Source organism: Gymnodraco acuticeps, unplaced genomic scaffold (genome assembly GCF_902827175.1).
Source record: "Gymnodraco acuticeps unplaced genomic scaffold, fGymAcu1.1, whole genome shotgun sequence".
NCBI classification, from domain to species: domain Eukaryota; kingdom Metazoa; phylum Chordata; class Actinopteri; order Perciformes; family Bathydraconidae; genus Gymnodraco; species Gymnodraco acuticeps.
In genome coordinates, this window is record NW_022990424.1 from 52,459 (window position 1) to 71,173 (window position 18,715).

Consider the following 18,715-nt stretch of genomic DNA (forward strand, 5'->3'; position numbering starts at 1 on the left):
CCTTGTGTTGAAAAGTGCTATATAAATAAACTTGCCTTGCCTTTAAACTCTAACAGGGCCAAAGACCCTGACAGTAAGGAGCAGTTTTTGAGTACTGCACATATGAACTTAAAAGATTTTGTCTAAAAAAATAGAGGAAGAAGGTTTTCATTATTTCAGTGCCCAAAATGTTTCATATGAAGATCAGATTTAAGGTGATTATGCTTTATCAGGCCTTCACCACAAGCCGGATTCACTTCCAGCTTATTTCTTTAGAATTTGAACGATAAGACCGAAGAGGCCACAAACCATTTTGACTCGTCGTCAGTATGATCAGTTTCCTGCAGTGTACCCCAAGAACTGGGTGGCTGCGAGTAAAACAGGCTACAAGTCTGACAGTGTTCACACACATTCGACGTAAAAGCTCCTAAATTAAAGCTGAAAGTCAGCCCGAACTTTAACCTCATAGTTGGATTCAAAACCCAAAATACTGCAAGTGTACTGCATTCTTGCAGCTCAGCGCACGGCCAAGGTTGTCTGTGCTTAGAAGAAAAGCGGATCCTAAGTTCAATTAAGTCTTAGAACGGATGTAGAGTAGAAAATAATACATTCTATAAAAAGTGAGCTTTATTTCTAAAAGTCAAAGAAAGATGTTTCTTTTTAGATGGTCTTAATGAAGGCAACTATCAGAAAATACAAATGAAATACCCAGGCACCCTTTGATTATGTGCAACATTCAACCCTCACGGCAGTGTTTGTAAGATAGTGAAATTAAACACTTAAATATCAAATATCTGCACGTCTAAAATGACTGATCAGCTGATCCGTTTGTCCACAGAGAAAAACGCTCAACTCAGTATTTCATCTTTAATTGACTTCTGCAGAATATTGTGCAGTAGTCGTAGTGATGCATTTTCTGCTCAACTTGTTGCAAGAAAAACAAATCATTTACTGGAAATCCTTGATTTAAAATCTGCTACTGCGAAACACCATAAATGTTTCTGCTTTATGAGACTCTGCTGCACCCCGACACATCTTCGTCCAAAAATACCTCCAATGTTGTTTATTTTCAGAACACATTAAAATATGACTAACAGTACAAACATTTGCCCAAACAGCAGCAACTTACATTAAAGAAAAATATAAAATAAGAAGTTAAGAACAATGTTTTCTTATGAAAGAAAATGCTATGAATAAGGCCATTGATAGTTTAGTACTCGAATAACACATTGCTGTTAACAGTTTGTGTGGCATTAACAGTAATGTGTTGTTTCAGATTAAGCACTTAGAGTACAGTGGAACAAACTGGTCTTAATTCAGATCCACAATACATCATGTTATTAGTATTAAAATTGGTCAATCAAGGAGTGGAGATTGGAAAAGAAAAGAGGAAGACGACACCCGACTTGCATTCCCAGAGGAATATGCCTTCACGGTGGCAACTCATTGATCGTGCAATTTTTTCTTTTAACAGATTCAGGGGACAAAAAAGATCCAACTTTAGCAATCAGCAAAGTATTCATTGATCACACAGCCTGAAAGAAGCACAGGAGGCTCTGCAGGTCTTAGTAAGGGCCACTGATATAAAACAGAGACCTACAGAACGCCGTTGATCATACAGTCATTCCACTTTTTACTAATTGGCATGTTGATCAAAAGGCGGCCATCTCACATCGACACCCAGGTTGAGGGAGCAAAAACCAAAATCTTAAGTTATTGTGAGAAGTAAACTAAACCGTAACAGAAAACAGTTGTATAAAGCTGAGACAATGACGGACAGGTGCCTGAAAAAAGGTCAAAAGAGAGTTGACGGGAAAATGAGATAAAACAGTAGCATACATTTACAAAAGCTTCTGAAGCTCAACGGGACAAAATCAGGATGATGTCCCTGGTGGAAACAAAAAAGGCCATGAGAAGACCGACTGCTGCCTTGTCCCAGACTAAACCCAGAGCCCGTTGGCGTCACAAGTTGCTTTTCCTCATTTCATTATCTTAGAAATATACCAGCTACATAAAACTGGAATTCTAGGTTTTTTCTAAATGCCTACAGGCTTGAAGTTACATTTTTTATTTCAAAAAACACAACTCAAATGACTAAAATTGGCAACAGTTAGCAAAAAGTACACCTCAGATTTGGTTTGAAATTATGCAAAACTACAGCTTTTCCATTTTCCTCCAATTGAATACAAATCAGTGTCAACAGGAAGGCACAAAATGGCTGCAGTGTCTTTAAACACAAACAAAAAGTGTGTGTTAGTTTGGGACAGAGGGACAGCCGGGTCTTCAGAGGAGGTTCTTCATGTTTGATTTGTTTCAAATGGATTATTAAACACATACAATCACACACACGCACACGCACACAAATACACACTCACACAGAGAACATCACCGCGCTTTCCACACTCAAGTTCGTTACAGAAACCAGATATGTTCTGCACAATCTGGTTTTAAGGGTGGGTGGGGTTACAGGGGGGGGGGGGCTGGTTGCGAGGCAGTGACCGAGGCTTTGTAGATTATTGATAAAAGATGGTTCAGGACAGAGGGAGCTGTACGTCTGCTAGAAGTCCGGCAGGTTGGGATTTGGGTTGAGGATGGGTACAGGGGGGGGGGGCATGTCGAGATCAGGTTTGCTGTTGGACGTTAAACCAAACTGGCTGTCTTGAATTGAAGAAGGATCTCGAGGTGGTTTGTAGACCTGGGCATCCGAGTGAAAAGTTGCTTGCAGTCTTGAATATTAAAACTCCTCCTGCTCCTCGGCATCCGGTATCACGAAACCCTCCTGCAGACACAGAGAGGGGGGGGGGGGGGGGGTGAATGAGCAGCACAACAAACAGCTTTACCATCACAGAAAGTGACTTTGAAGAAGTTACTTCTAAAGCCCTTATTAAAGCTCCTAATGGGAAACACTGAGGACCTTTAAGAGGCTTAATAGTTCCTCAAGAAGAGGAGAACATGCAGAAAAGACAAAGAGGAAGGAGAACTATTCTAAAAAACAGTGAAAGACAATGAGACACAACCAAAACGATCGTGCAGCACCATGTTTGGTCTCATTACTCATCCTCAACTATTACACCAGAAATTAAAGTGATCCCAACGCCAAGATATTTTGCGACTTCAAAAATGCAGCAAGTGTTTGCTGGGATACAGATTAACATGTCAAACTGACATTGTAACTTATATAAAGGTTAAAGCTGAGACATTTCCCTGTTACAGGGTATATGCAGGAATCCTGAAGTCAAATGTAATGCCTTTTACAGTGATGCAAACACACGTATGGTGAAAAGAGAGAACTATTCGAAGCAGAAAAAAGACAGCGTAATATACCGTCTGACAAAGGCCTGTGCTATAATGCTTCAATTAACTGGCTAATCTTTATAATATACTCAGATCAATAGGAGACAGAGATGTTAAGTTATAAATCAAGGGTTTTATTATTATTTACAGCAGGGGTGGGGAACCTTTTTCCTTTCAATTCTTACAACATCCTCCGAGGGCCGTGAAAATTATTGAACTCAACCTGCTTAAAAAAACTTGAACATGATTTAAGTGTGGGGGGAACCTAACTTCCTCTAGGGGAGTCCGGGGGCATGCTCCCCTGGGAAGATTTTTTTTTAATATTGAAATTAAAAGCATCAATCTGGTGCACTTTGAGAGCAACATGAAGAGATCTATGGATACATCTTTAAACACCCACATGAAACAGAACTGTAAGCAGATTTTTCTTTTTGGATATTTTACAAATCACCCTTTTAAACTCTATTCTTGTTATTTTTAACAACTTTTTTGTTACTGTCATATAGTATTTTATTCCTGTTTTTCATTTAGTCTCTAATGTCTCATTAATAACTGTAATGATATCAAGGTGTGCCTTAACCTCACTGAGCTGAGGTTATTTGAGCCTCTCAGGAGAGAGCTCTCTTCCACCTGGTTGTATAAAAGCTCTTTAAATTCGTTAGCATAGCTAGCTAACCAGATGCTAACAACAACAGATCGCCACTGTGCTTACAACTAAAGACACAGCCACGCAAACACTGCAGCATGTGTACGGCTCCTTATGGGTACTGCAATATTTGAAGAGCTGGAGCGGCATTCCGGTGCTCTCCGTCAGCACTCTAGTCCAGGGGTTCCCAACCCCCGGTCCGCGAAATAGCTGTGAGTTTATCGTAATATTTGCAGAATTATAAATATATAAAAATATTTTAATTAATTTCCGCACCTATACCAGTCATATTATTTCATCCAGTAGCCTAGTTAATCTTTCACCAGAAAACCATTGAAAATGGCTTTTATGATGTTCCGAGGGATTCGGCGGCTCAGCCTGGTCTCAGCCTCTCGTGCGCACGAGAAAGTAGGAAGAGGAGCGCACAGGAGACAACCGTTTAATTGCAGACTGTTATGTTGATGTAGGGAAATGGCAGTGCATACATTATTTGAGATATATTTCAAACTCTGACTTCATTTTAAGGACATGTCGGCCAGGGGTGTAGAGCTATTTGTTTAAGCACCGGATTGGCAAAACAGGAGAGTAAACCAGTCTGCCTTGATCTATGAATTCATGTCCGGGACTCTCACAGTATTTGCCCGCAGCTGTTTTTTAGAAGGAAAACCTCCTTCACTTCAGGAAATGGCTGCAGCATCAGGAGGCAGCGGGACGTGTAACTCCGCCTCTGAGAAGTGCAGCACCAGCGGGTAAAGAAGTGCATTTTTACGCACCGCCTTCGCTGTGTTTACCTTCATCAGAACAGCTTAAGAGTGACTGCAGAGTGACACATCGAACTGCCCGATTACTCCCCCTTTTATTCGTTTTATGAAGGAGATGTCCAGTCACCAAGGCGCATGATGTGTGTGTGTGTGTGTGTGTGTGTGTGTGTGTGTGTGTGTGCTCAGCTCTGTGTGTTCGGTGTGCTTGTGTCTGTCCGACACCGGCATTCAGCTGTTGAACTGCTGTTGTCTTTGCTGGGCTCCGGTGATTGGCAAATCTGGGTGATGCCTTCTGATCTATATATACAGTCTATGCTTCTGATATGATTTAGCATGTTTGGCGTGTGTACCATTAGCATACCGCACCACTGTAGAACAACGGCGACACACCGTGCTCTTCCGATCCACCACTCGTACACTTCATCGTTATTGTAGTCCACAGGGAACCCGAAATGTTCCCACACAGCTGATTTAAAAGAAGCAGGTGGGTTCTAGCTCCTGTGTTATCTGAAATCGCCATACTAACTTTTCTTCTTCTTGTATTTTGTTCGTTTTGTTGTTGTGTTTCTTCTTGTTCTTCATTTGTTGTTTAAGGGCGGCTGGCAAACAGCTTTTAGGCGCAATACCACCCCCTAGATTATAAATAGTGTAGTGGATACTGCCCTGAATGACACTTTTTTCCCACTCATAAAAAAAGGCGTATTCGTCGTGTGACTGCGTGTGCCGAACCGTGACGAATACGGATACCGTTACACCCCTATTGGGCACCCCTGCTATATACAGGGCCTATTGATTGTCCTTCCTCCTTATCTTCCAACCATTTGGACGCAAACTTGCATTTCCCCATAACGATGTTTAACAACCGGCGTAAACGGACCTTCACGCGCTATCAAGCAGTGAGCGTGCGATGTCCTGTTCAGATGACGTCAAATCCAACGGGATGCCACAAATAAACTACACAGAATCACACTACACACCTACGCAATGATTACATTCAGGCAGACTGTAGAATACAACCTCTTTGGACAATTTATATACTTATTGAAAACAAGCTACAAAATGTAATGCCTTGGAAAATGCCGTTTAATACTTTTTGCTAAATAGATTTATCAACTTTTAATACCTTTTAAGACCCCGCGGACCCCCTGTGTTAACATCCAATAGATTTAGTACAACTCATTCTGTCAATGGGAGTGCAAAAGAAAGCCTGTGGTTTTTACATTACTTACATTTACTTTGAGTAAACAACTAAGTCAGCAGAAATCTTCATTACATAAAATGATATATTCATATTTAAACCATGACTGAGCGACAACATTTGTATTATTTAGCCTGTTGTTTTCACTGTCCAGTATTATAAAGAGTCATTTTTTATTGAATGTTCAAACAAACAATCACACCTTTTTAGAGAATGTGTTATACCAACACGGTCAAAGGCCAGCTACACCCACCCACGAGCAAAGTGACATAATGGTGTAGTAAATAGCAGCCAGTACCAGTAAAGCTTCTATCCTCAGTGAGCAGTGAGCTGCATGCCATTCCTCTGCAGGAATTTACAATGGAGTCAGCAGTTGTTAACAGCAGAGCAAATGGGCTTTAATCTGGCATTGAAGTCAAAATACATTTATTAAAAATAATGGTTTATTTTAGGGCAAATGTTAAAAGCATAAGCCTGGCTAAGTGCAGATAGTCGTTATTGTCAAACCATCTCTCAAACTTAAGGACTAAAGACTATTTTCGGCAGCAGATTTATCTACAGTTGGTGCCCTAGTGACTATCCGGTCAGGCTTTAATGAACACGCACAAACTTGTTGGTAGATACTGTTAGTTTTGGTCTTTGTTGATTTATTAAAAAAGAAAATGTGTAGAAGAATATTTTTTATTATTGTTTAAAATCTGCTTTACGTATATGTAATGTTCTATGGTTAAGATTAAGAAAATGTAACTGTCTAAATGTTTTTTTTAATGATGGCAGTTTTAAAAATTCTGTTAAATAGTCTGACTAAATGACAGACAAGTTTTTATATCCATAAACTCCTTGGACTTTGGATCCAAATACAGCTCCACTGAATGCAACGTTCCACCAACTCAAATTTAAGACTTTTTAAGACCACTTTGAATAGAATTTAAGACCTATTTCACGGCAAGAAAGTATGAAGGAAAATTGCTAGGAAAGAAGAAATACGTCCCATAATTACTTTCAAAGTAAATGTATTCATGTTCAACATAAGAACGATGACTGAACATAACAGTACACAGAACTGTGTCAGTGTGTTAGACAAAAAGTGTGTGTGTGTGTGTGTGTGTGTGTGTGTGTGTGTGTGTGTGTGTGTGTGTGTGTGTCACAAGAGCTATAGTCAGAGCTCTGCTGTCTTAATGTTGTTGTATGATTGGTGTTTAGCTACGGTATTTAGCGTCCACAGCACCTCAGCTTTTAGGGTTGACGTAGACTCAAACATCGCCCGGAGGTCCCCCGGTGTTGTTGCGGGAAATGCTTCACTAGCAAACGCTGCATTAGCAAACGCTGCATTAGCAAACGCTGCATTAGCAAACGCTGCATTAGCAAACGCTGCATTAGCTAACGTTGCATTAGCAAACGCTGCATTAGCAAACGCTGCATTAGCAAACGCTGCATTAGCAAACGCTGCATTAGCAAACGCTGCATTAGCAAACGCTGCATTAGCAAACGCTGCATTAGCAAACGCTGCATTAGCTAACGCTGCATTAGCAAACGCTGCATTAGCAAACGCTGCATTAGCTAACGCTGCATTAGCTAACGCTGCATTAGCTAACGCTGCATTAGCTAACGCTGCATTAGCAAAACAAACGCAATTTTTTTTGTGCAAAGGGTGCAGCGGGCTTCAAACACGTTCCCCTTCACTGGTTTCAACCAAGCACTGAATTCGTTTTTCTACCAAATACGGTTGAACTTACACTTCCCCATATTTATTTGTAAGTAGATTAGAAGATACCTGAGTTTATGACTGCCACTAGCTGAAGCTTGGTTGCTAGGTTACTAGCTGGGTGTTCTCCGATAAGGGGCCGGGGGAAACAAAGTTAGTGATTACTGGTTCCATGTTGATTTATTTCAATACAAATTGTTTAGGGGAACTGAAAGGCCATTACCATACTGGTTACTTTGCAGCCCAGACATTTGCCCCAAAACACATTTAGACGCAATCGCAACACAGAAGTACCTTTCAAATCCGATCATTTTTAAGTTCTAAATCATATTTAAGACCTTTCTTATTTTTTTTGATCATACTTAAGACTTTTTAAGGCCTTAAATTCTGATTATCAAATGTAAGTTTCTTTAAGACCCCGCGGGAACCCTGTGAATGTTATGAAGAACAGCAGATTAACTCACGTCTGTGGCGTAGAGGATGTCGATGATCCTCTGCATTGTGGGGTCGCCCTCTCCATCCTTCTCCTGGCAAATCAGCTCAATGTTCCGCAGCTTTCCAAAATAAAAGTCTCTCTCCTTCTCCATGTCCTGAATGGTAGATTTCAGGAGCTCAACCTGGGGGGGAAAACGGTCAGAAAACATTACTTTCCTTTCTTTTAACCAGTTAAGCCCCGAGCCTGTTTTTCAGGTCTCAGGCTCGAAAATGACATTCCCAGAACAAATGACTATATCTTCACTTCTAAAAAGGGGTAAATTAATAATCTTTTTTCTCAAAGCAATGATAAACCTGTGAGTTGGATGTAGAAAAGTCAGAATCAATATAGATTTTTTTTTATTTTAAAGTAAATTCAGATTGAACATAGTAAAGAAAATGTATATTATAGTGTCCGTCCAAAAATAAACCATTACTTATAGTGAAAACCACCCTTGAATGATGGGATGGCAGACTAAAAGCTTTAGGAATCCAAACTATAACATAATAAGTACCCTGTATCAAGATTGATGCAAAACAAGTGACATGTGACCTTTTTAGAGAGATATAAAAAACTTCTGGGGTCATTTGGGTGCATTTTCCATATCTCTGGCCCCCCCTCGGTCGATTTTGATGATTGACACCTCTTTTTAACCGTTAGAGCCAATAGAATCGAGGGGAGGTTCCTAAAATCCATCTAAACATTACCCATTGGTGAATGAGTGATGCGTAGCCAGAATGCCCAAAATCGGAAGCTGTCATACACTCTAGTAGCAGGCAGCTAATATGAAATCTCCGTTATTGACATCAAAATGGAATGAACGATTATCAGTAATCATTTCAAAGTGACAGACACATTGGATTAACCCAGTGGTTCTCAAACTTTTTCTGTCAGGCCCCCCCTTTGGAGAAAAAAAAAAGTCGGGCCCCCCCCAACACAAGTCAAGCTCAGTGGCGGCGCCAGAGATTTATTTTGGGGGTGCTGTGGGGTAGCTTGACGTTTCATAGAGGGTGCTCAAACATTTAGGGTTTCCCATTAATGTACCGGGCGCTACAGTGGAATTTTCTACTGCAACACTCCCCACGCAAATACACAGTGTACCCGCAACTGTTACAATGAAGGCTCGATAATCAGCTCACGGCATATAGGTGTAAGCAGGGGTCAAGTGCTATTTTTATAGGTGGCGTGTGGACCTCACATAGGGGGGTCCGGGGGCAAGGATTTATTTATTATTATTTATATAAGTTAAAAGCATCAATCTGGTGCACTTTTAGAGCAAAATGAAGAGATCTATGGATACATCTCTCAACACCCATTTGAAACAGAACTGTAAACAGATTTACTTTTTGGATCTTTTACAAATCACCCTTTTAAACTTTATTCTTGTTTCACTGTCATATAGTATTTCATAGCTGTTTTTTTATTTATTCTCTTATTTTTTTATAACTATAATGATCATTATAAACGTGTGCCTCGGAAATAATTGTTTACATTAATGGTGACCAAAACGTTTGAGACCCACTGAGATAACACTGAGAGAGTCCTTTAGCTCACTGAGCCTCTCAGTCTGACAGGAGAGGACTCTCCTCCACTTTGTTGTTGAAAAAACTCCTTATATCCGTTAGCGTAGCTCGCTAGCACCAGAAGCTAACAACAACGATCTCCGGTACCGGTGCGCTCTCTCTCTCGCACACAAAATGGCCACACACACACACACACACACACACACACACACACACACACACACACACACACACACACACACACACACCACACAACACACACACACCACACACAGCACACACACACACACACACACACACACACACACACACACACACACACACACACACACACACACACACACACACACACACACACACACACACACACACACACACACACACACACACACACACACACACACACACACACACACACACACACACACACACACACACACACACACACACACACACACACACACACACTGGATTAACCTATGGATCGTTTTAATGCTATTGAACACAACTTTTGATTAGAAACAGCAAAAGACAAATGTCCCGATTTTGCTCCATAAAGCAACGTCGTGTGTTGTCTGGCTTTGCTTCTCCTGTTGAGTTTTGATCTCTCAGTGATGATACTTATATTTCTGGAATCTGTGGAATCTCAGCTTGCTAGCTAATATATTGTTTGTGCAGATAAGTAATAAATTATTTATACCTAGAGTTCTGTGCTAAGTGCGTTAGCATTTTTTCGCTCAGGGCTCATTTAGCAAATTCATAGTTTTTAAATGTTAAGAAGCCCTCAGACGCAGTTTCTTGCAAGATGTTGCGTCATGCCCCCGCTGCTTAACAGGTTAAGGCAACTAAATTTTACAGAACATAAAAACCGTCGGTGTGCTGACCTCATTCATGAGCTCCGCCCTCTCCTCGTCCCCTCCACCAAGAACCGTCTTCCTCGCGCTGACGTTAGACAACTTGGGTGCTACCTTTGCAACGGGTGGCCTCTGAGTAGCTGAAGAGGCAAGAAAATAAAGTTTAAACAAGAGACAAACTTTAACTCAGCAGCATTTTTCTATTTATTTTCACACTGTGACTGACTTTGACTGATGGCCTTTTTAGGTGGTTTGGAGAGAGCCGACATGGAGGGGTTGGGAATGGGCATGGTGTCCTGACCCTGCCTCGCCTCCACGGGGTCGTACTCCGTCCCATTGTAGTTGGCATCAAAGAACTTCTTAAACCACTGGACAAACTCAAAGTTGTCCTGGAACTTGCCCTTCACCAGTTTGTCTACAGGAATGATCTGAAAGCAAAAAGAGACCAGAGTAAAGACCAGGAAGCAAATAGGTATATGTGTTAGCCAGTTGCTAAATTGCAGATACAAATGACATCCTGATTCCCTTCTGAGTCCATCTGATATCAGTTCAATTTGTTGCTGTCATTTAGCTTTAAAAATAAATACAATGCATATATAATGAGTTTTTAAAATTCAACATCCCTTCGTAGTTCACACTTTATGTTTTAATAAAAAGAAAAAATAATAATATGGCTTGAATCTGAAGCCAAAATATACCAAGGGTTCATACTTTGCTCTACTAAAAAAGGTGAAACCAGCACAGAAAGCACAACAAATAAAAACTGTATAGACATCAGAGGATGCTAAGCTCTGCAAATGCATTGATTACACATACATTAAACACAAATTTAGCTGGGAACAAATCCACAGAAAGGAAAAGAGAGCAGCCGTAAAAATAAAAATAAATCGACGTCAGCAGTAAAACAAATTACTCGGCGATACAGGAAGCTGACATCAGTGGACAATACACAGAGCCTGAACGAGAGCAAAGTTCACAATGCAGGCACAATGCCGGGGATTATAACCCTGAACAGCCATGAATACTGATGTGTGCTACATGTTCAAGCATCTCTTACACTGATCTATAAATCAACACTGCAGGCATTTCAAACGGAGCGCAGATGGACAGTAGCGAGTTCAAACAAATGGGCGGCAAACAGGAAGTTGAAACATGAATAAATGATGACTGCTTTGTCGATAGTCCTGCAAGCTGCTGCATGTTCAGTCTGCAAACATATGACTCAGCTACATCTGCCCTGCCCCTTTTAATCTCTGTCAGCAAGATCAAGACATTATGAGGCATCAAGAAGTTCTCAAAGCAATTATTAAATGCACTTTATATTAAAAAGTGTATAAATAAGGAATATATCTAAAAACTTAGCAAAGTCTAACTCATGCCTTTTCATATGGCAGCAGCTGAACAATGTGTGTTACACCATTACGCTCATATTAGGTCAACTAAACCAAGATTAATTGACTTACATCCCTGAGAAAATGACAGTAGAGCATTGGTAAATCTGCCTATGAATAGGTGTCTCATTGATTTGTAACGGATGAAAAGAGAGTAAATCATATCCAAAAGGTGACACAAAGTGCAGAGAAACAAACAGCATGACTCATGACCAGATCAGCAGCTCAGCTGGTTGGGAGGGAGCGACAGGAGGTTCAGTTTGCATACCACAGGGCTCAACGCTAACTTTTAAAAGTGGTTGCCAGGATGGCAACTAGGCATCCGCTTTTGGTTTCCAAAACTGAAAATACGGTTGCCATTTTTAGTCACCTTATATTTTAAATAATTAAGATACTATACAGTTATACATCAACTTAATAATGAAAATGTGACACAAAAGAATGTTCAAATGCTTTACAATAGGTAATTAACACAATTATTTGAAACCTAAGAGGTAGTAAACTTGTCCACCCTCAATTGCTGGTATACAAAATACCAGTAGTGCAGCTGTTGTCACGTTCTTCACAGATCCCTCACAAATGAATTGAGCAAGTCACTAGGTTCGTCATCCGTCGTCTCCCTTTCAAATGTGGGTTTTCTTGACCTTTGTGCTGACCCCCACCATAGACCCACTGGCCCTTCAGCATTGAAGTCTTGGATTGGCCAGACTAATACATTTCTAATGTTAAATAAATGAAAACCATTCACAGTTAAGAATTAGATATTAATTATTAATGCTGTAAATTACCTTTAATATGTCTAACTATATTTATAATGTGTTACCTTTTTATAGAAGTGATTATATTTGTATGCCAATATTTTTCTATGGTAAAGTTTCATTTAGCACTTTTATTTTGGTAGTAATAAGATCGGGACTCTTATTTTGAAGGAACTTTTAGCGGAAGTGAATGCACAACTGAGCAGAATGTACATATATATTTCGCCTCCCAAGACTTTACACATTTCCTCTTTGCTTTCGTTCGGGTTTACCTTGCGCTTCATCAGTTGAATCACTTTGAACATTCGTTTGAGATGTTGACGGGTTGGCTGAACTTTTTACCCCACAGTCAAACAACTTAATTTGCGTCGCCATTTTTTGTAAAACAAACACGGCGCACCGCGCACGCGAGTAAACGTGCATTGCTTTCTGGCTCCGTAATCACACCAATGCACGTGCAACTTAAGTATCAGGTTGCGACTGGTCACAACAATAATTAAATATCACTCTTAATACAACAAATATTTAACATTGATCTATTTTGGGGAGCATATTTAGCTGTTTGCTGTCCTTATTTCTTTATGTTAAAAACTGGTTGCCACTGATGGCAACCAAAGGCCAAGAAGTGGTTGACATTTTTTCTGAATGGTTGCCAATGGCAACCTGGCAACCGTTACTGTCGAGCCCTGATACCAGTAAGAAACTTTAGAGTGAGGTTACTCTACAAACATTTATAATATTCATTTGGCACGCCTTTATACACCATTGTCGCTCTATGGACGCGTCTTCATTACAGTGTCAAAAGACAGGGGAGTTTAGTAAGTATAGGTGTAGTGTTTTTACACAAGAAAGAGGAAGTTGCCAGTAATCCAGATAAAATGCAAACTAATCCTCAACAAGGCAACATGACTCATTTCCAGGGACTTCTGACGACAGCTGTTAAGAACTTGAGACACTATTCATGATATGCAAACCCTTCCCACTTCTGCTCCATGATGAAAGCTTAGTAACCCATTGGAAGTTTCAATGACAGTTGGAAGGTTGCATCTATGTCATTTTCCAGTATATTACTTATTGTAGTCTTATAGTGGAAGTTATGTTCATTGACAACTGTAGTCTTCTTGTCATCCTCTGTTGGATGGTTTGCCTGCAACCATTTCCATGAGAGGCCTTCAAGCTAGCAGCAATGAGCCATGTTGCTCAGGTGTAATGTAACAAAAGAACAAACATCTTCTTTACAAATACCGTCACAATATTTTATGCAATTCAAAATAACAAAATAAAGGACAAGGAAAAACAAAACAAAAATGGGCTGCCCTTTTTTGTTTCCTTTAACTACTCTGCCTCTTAAAAAACATGTCTCTTTTTAACATCAAAGTGCTCGAGACTGAACCAACAACAAGTCACACACTTCAATATCAGAAATGATCTTAGGATCTCTTGGATGCCTCATGTAATTCCAATGTGTAAGGTGCAGTAGATGTGTGGTTACTTACTTTATCGACTCCCATCTTTTTGAAGGAAACTTGCAGAAGCTTGAAGTTATGAATGTATTCGTGCTCCAGCTTGGCAGCAAATTTAACTTTCTTCAGAGGCACAGAGTTGGGAAACAGCATGTCCATGAACTGGCAGTAGGCAGCACCTGGACGATTACAATTATCCACATTAAAAGTTGATCTTAAATAGTGATGGAAAAGCTGCTTAAGGTAGCATATAGCGATAGTACAAATTCAGCACAGACATTTAACCCTTTCAGACTACACCAATAACTCAGTCAATTCTTAATTTCATTTGCAAATGTACACCCTATCATGTAATGCTATGTTACAGGGATAATGGCACTAAAGTTCTTTTAGCCAGTTATGCATATGTTGGTGTGCTCTTTAGATAACTGACAGCACCACTGACTTACTGCACCATAGCACCAGTACAATCACACACACAGTCATGACGGATCGGGTCCCCCCAATATGAGACATTTCTTACCTGTACACAACATTTCTATCTTGGTGAGGTTCATCTGTAGAGATTCATTGATCCAGATCAACATGTCATGACGACTTAAGTTTTCACTGGTCACTGAGGTGGAGTGCACGTTCACAGCCATTGTCGGTCACCTGCTGACAGACGAGAGAGCAAGTGTGAGAAAGATTTACATGACTGGTTTACTGGTCAGAGTGACAGTGACTGGTCACAGCCAACACAGAAACAGAGCTGGTGTCAACGAGTTAACGCATGATAAATGCTGTGTCGTCAATGGGTGGAATTTTTAACTATAGACTTTGTAAATAATATGACTAAGAACTGTATAAAGCACAGATACATGCAACTGTGGTTATTGATTAATACATTATTTGTATGTTCTCAGATAAACAATTGCCTTTAAATAATGTACTTTTTATTTTGAGGCAAAACTTAATTCCTGATTATTTTCATTATCAATTCATCTTCAAAGTATTTTCTTGAGTGACCATTAGTAAGGTACCATTTCATTACAATATCAAAAATGACTATTCAACAACATAAGTTTAGTACCATATAAGAAAGAGAAAAGCATACAATATTAACATTAGAAAAGTTGAACCAGTACTAGCACTAAATGGATGAATTAACTTACAGCTTTAGGCAACACAGAAACATAATATGTACCGAATTTAGATTTATTGTAATATAAATCACATTGAACATGAAACTTGGCATCCAAGTTGACATATTTCAGGTTTGCTTTTAGTTAAAAACCTTCTAGTCAACAGAGCCTGTGGCTTTTGGACAGGAGAACTGCTGCACCATAGGCACACCCCGATATGCTGGCTTCCAAAAGAATATTCTTATTATCAGCATGATTTATAGTTTCACTTCAACATCAACCAGTCATTATTTTCTTATAACCAGTGTTGTCAGTTACATAAGTTATTAAAAACAGAGCAAGTGAGGCTTCAAGTCATCGTGTACGCACTACAATCATTACAGACAATGATATGTCTCTATAAATAAATAATTTAAAAAATGTCTCCAGTTACAGACGAAACGCTCATCCACATTCACTGGTGTGGCTCATATCCAGTTATTTCCTCAACAGCTGAAAGTAATATATAGCGAGCCTGTAAAAATAACAGGTCCCTTCTGACATGGTTGACTATTGTGTTAACAACAATCTGATCCTGGTAGATGGTTTCACAAGTAAATGAGAAATGACACCATAAATGAGAATATTTTGTCATGTGTTGGTAAAAAAACAACAACAATCTTATATTAAAAACCCACCATATTAGGTAGGTTCTTAATGCAGGGTTTGTTGCAGATTCATGAAATAAAACTGTTGAAATGTACTAATGTCATTGCCACACATTCACGGATGCAATGTCTAACTATACGCTTCTGTACTTAATAAATAGCACACAATTTACAATATAAAGTGCAGGTATTTAATTATAATAACAACTTTCTAGAGCTTTTATTTCTTTTTTAGATTTGCAAGATTAATACTATTAATAAACCTATAAATATGATGTATTGTAATTGAAGTTGCCTGGCAGTATATAAAAGTATTTCAAAAAAGTATCTCTACCTTTAACAGCTGCAACATTAAACAATTATTACATTAATAATTTCTGTAAATATTTGAAATGGGTTACTCTGTACTGTGAATACTTTTCCTTAATAAGATTTATTTTGATGCTAATATTTCTATTGAAGTACGTCAATAGCTTGAATGCAGTCCTTTAACAGAGTATTTTTGACATAGTGGCACCTGCTCATACCTAAATGAAAGCACTGAATTTAATATGTGTTGACAGTTGGTCAACATTTGTTGTTTCATCGGCCAATTGATAAATGATAAACAAAATGTGTAAGATTGTCAAAATGAATAAACGTTGGTTGCAGCTCTAGGCAACTTGGACATTCCAGTAGATAGCAAGTAACGGTTAGCAAACGCAACAGGGCCCGGTTAGAAACTTCAAGGCTAACGGTAGCTGCAGCCAACTGACCAGCTATGCGGCTATCCTACATACTGTTTAAGCACGTACCAACAAGCTACACAATGGAATTAATCAAATGAGTAGTCGATTTACATATTAACGATATATAACGTTGGTAATAACGTAGCTAGGTTTCTGTCACCGGCTAATCTCGACCACTGGCTCCGGCGGACATTACAGAGTCGTTTTCCCCGCCCTGAACTCACCAAGCACCCCGCTATCTTGAGTTAGCTTCTCACTGTGGGCTGATGCGGCAAACGTTAAGTACCGAAGCTCAAAGGCGCTAGATGCGTCTGCAATTTAATCAAACAGATGCAGCAGTAGCTGTTTATATTCATTGGTAGCCTCGCCCTAGCTGGCTTATTCCGTTCGGGATCAGACGGTTATGTTCTTGCTAGCATCTTAGCTGAAAAGGGCTTAGCCACCTTTCACATGCCGGTGGCTAATAACGCTAAATAACTCCTTGTTTCAGCGAAGTTACACCTACCTTTAGTGGATTGGCTTTAACAGATCTTGGACACAGTGGTGTTAGTATTTTTCTTGGCTGTCACTCGGTTTCCTAAAAATATGTATCTGCAATTGTTGCGACGTTTTTAGGCACTTCTGCTTTTCGTCTCAGGCAGCTCCTCACGTTCACTCTACCCGGCAGCGGAAGAAGCGATCTGATGACGTAAGGACGTAATGGGTAACGCCTAAACGTAACAACGTAGTGACGCTTTTAATGCGTAGACCTCAACCCATACATCCATGCATAAAACACAGTGAACAGATAGAAAACAATATATTAGCACTATTAAAATAGATTTTGATATTTCAGATTAAATATTTGTTAAATACACAATTAGTTTTAAATGCCTTATTATTCATTGTTTTTTTAATTGTTCTTATTTGTATATCAAATATTGCATTTTTTATAGTATAATTATATTAAATAATCACAAAAATGTCCATAAAATATATAATTGTACAAGTGTTTTGTAAGGATCTAAAACAGACACATTTTCACTTGTTTTTCATTGTTTCACAATCATCTTTTATGATATATTAGATTATGTTGTTGTTTTTCACTATCTCTGTAAAGCGACTTTGAGCACCTGTAAAAGCGCTTACAAAATAAATCTAGTATTATTATGTATTATTAATTTTCATGATTAATTTGAGAGTTATATGTGAAAGAAAACAAAGGACTGTCAGTATTTTTTTATAAATTATCTTAGTTTTGTTAGAATTGTGGAAACTGACAAGATAATATGGGGTTTGTGAGCATGGCTGCACACCTGGTTTTAAAAAAACTGAAGAATGAAAAAATCAAAAACTGTTAAAGGAATCCTGGTACATCCTGATTACAAGGTAGAATAAATGACATTTAAATATAGTCTTCAAGTAAATCTACTTCCACAGCCCAAATTGTGAAGAAAAAAACTAAGAAAAAGAGAAGCCATCCGTGGGATCATTTTGCAATTGTTTTCTTTTATTTGTCTTGTCAAGTCCCAAGTAAAACGAATCCTTATTTTCAAACAATGACTTTGCAAAACATACATTATTTCCCTTAACAATGAAAATATCTGGTAGTGTACTCTACCCACATTTAAACATGAACATTTAACCCTGTACCTCTCAATGCAGCCCTCTGGTGTTCTGTACAAAAATAGAGTACAGCCCACTTTCATTCAAATAAAAAACACTTTTCAAAAACATTCTCCTATGATCCAGTCTTCAGTCAGAAAAAGACTAGTAGTTTTCTTTACAATCATCGGTCAATAAGGCCACATGCCTCAGTGGTGCAGCATCCTCACAAACACTTTGTCAGAAAAAAAAGCAATAAATATAAACATTTTGTGACAATTAGTCGATTCAATGCAGTAAACACTATTGTCGAATACAACTTATGTTCTGTTGAAACAAAAAATCTATTATTATTTTCCCCTGACAAATAAGAAACTCTATTTAACTACAAATAAGCAGCTGGTTGAAAAAAAAAGGTCCTTTTGGACTCGGATCGTCTCCCCATTAACACTGAAGGATCAAATATGTTATCGAAATTTGAGTATTGAGAAGCCTCTATTCTGTTCACTCAGGCCTTTGGCCTCAACTATATGATGAATTGGAAATGGGGGACCCTGATGTAAACAAGACGAAAGTCTTTCTCTG

At 39.0% G+C, this 18,715-nt stretch overlaps 1 protein-coding gene across 2 annotated transcripts; it reads right to left on the reverse strand.

Moving 5' to 3' along the window:
* Positions 1 to 832: 832 nt before the first annotated feature.
* Positions 833 to 17,261, reverse strand: LOC117551922 (microtubule-associated protein RP/EB family member 1-like). Of its 2 annotated transcripts, none has more exons than XM_034225001.1 (7): positions 17,052 to 17,261; positions 14,571 to 14,701; positions 14,081 to 14,226; positions 10,662 to 10,863; positions 10,466 to 10,575; positions 8,048 to 8,200; positions 833 to 2,758 (listed from the first exon to the last, which is right to left on the reverse strand). In XM_034225001.1, the coding sequence occupies exons 2-7, from the start codon at positions 14,689 to 14,691 to the stop codon at positions 2,714 to 2,716; spliced, it is 777 nt and encodes a 258-aa protein (XP_034080892.1). In that variant the 5' UTR covers positions 14,692 to 14,701; positions 17,052 to 17,261; the 3' UTR covers positions 833 to 2,713. The 2 variants fall into 2 exon arrangements, with proteins under 2 accessions (XP_034080892.1, XP_034080893.1); XM_034225002.1 differs by having other exon boundaries at positions 14,571 to 14,704.
* Between the last annotated feature and the right edge of the window lie 1,454 nt (positions 17,262 to 18,715).

Excerpts from the sequence above, each read along its gene's own strand:
- LOC117551922 (XM_034225001.1), bottom strand. The coding sequence starts at position 14,691 with ATGGCTGTGAACGTGCACTCCACCTCAGTGACCAGTGAAAACTTAAGT. Across the intron at positions 10,576-10,661 it reads TAAAAAGGCCATCAGTCAAA|CTACTCAGAGGCCACCCGTT; the intron begins GTCAGTCACAGT and ends TTGCCTCTTCAG. Across the intron at positions 8,201-10,465 it reads GGGCGGAGCTCATGAATGAG|GTTGAGCTCCTGAAATCTAC; the intron begins GTCAGCACACCG and ends TTTCCCCCCCAG.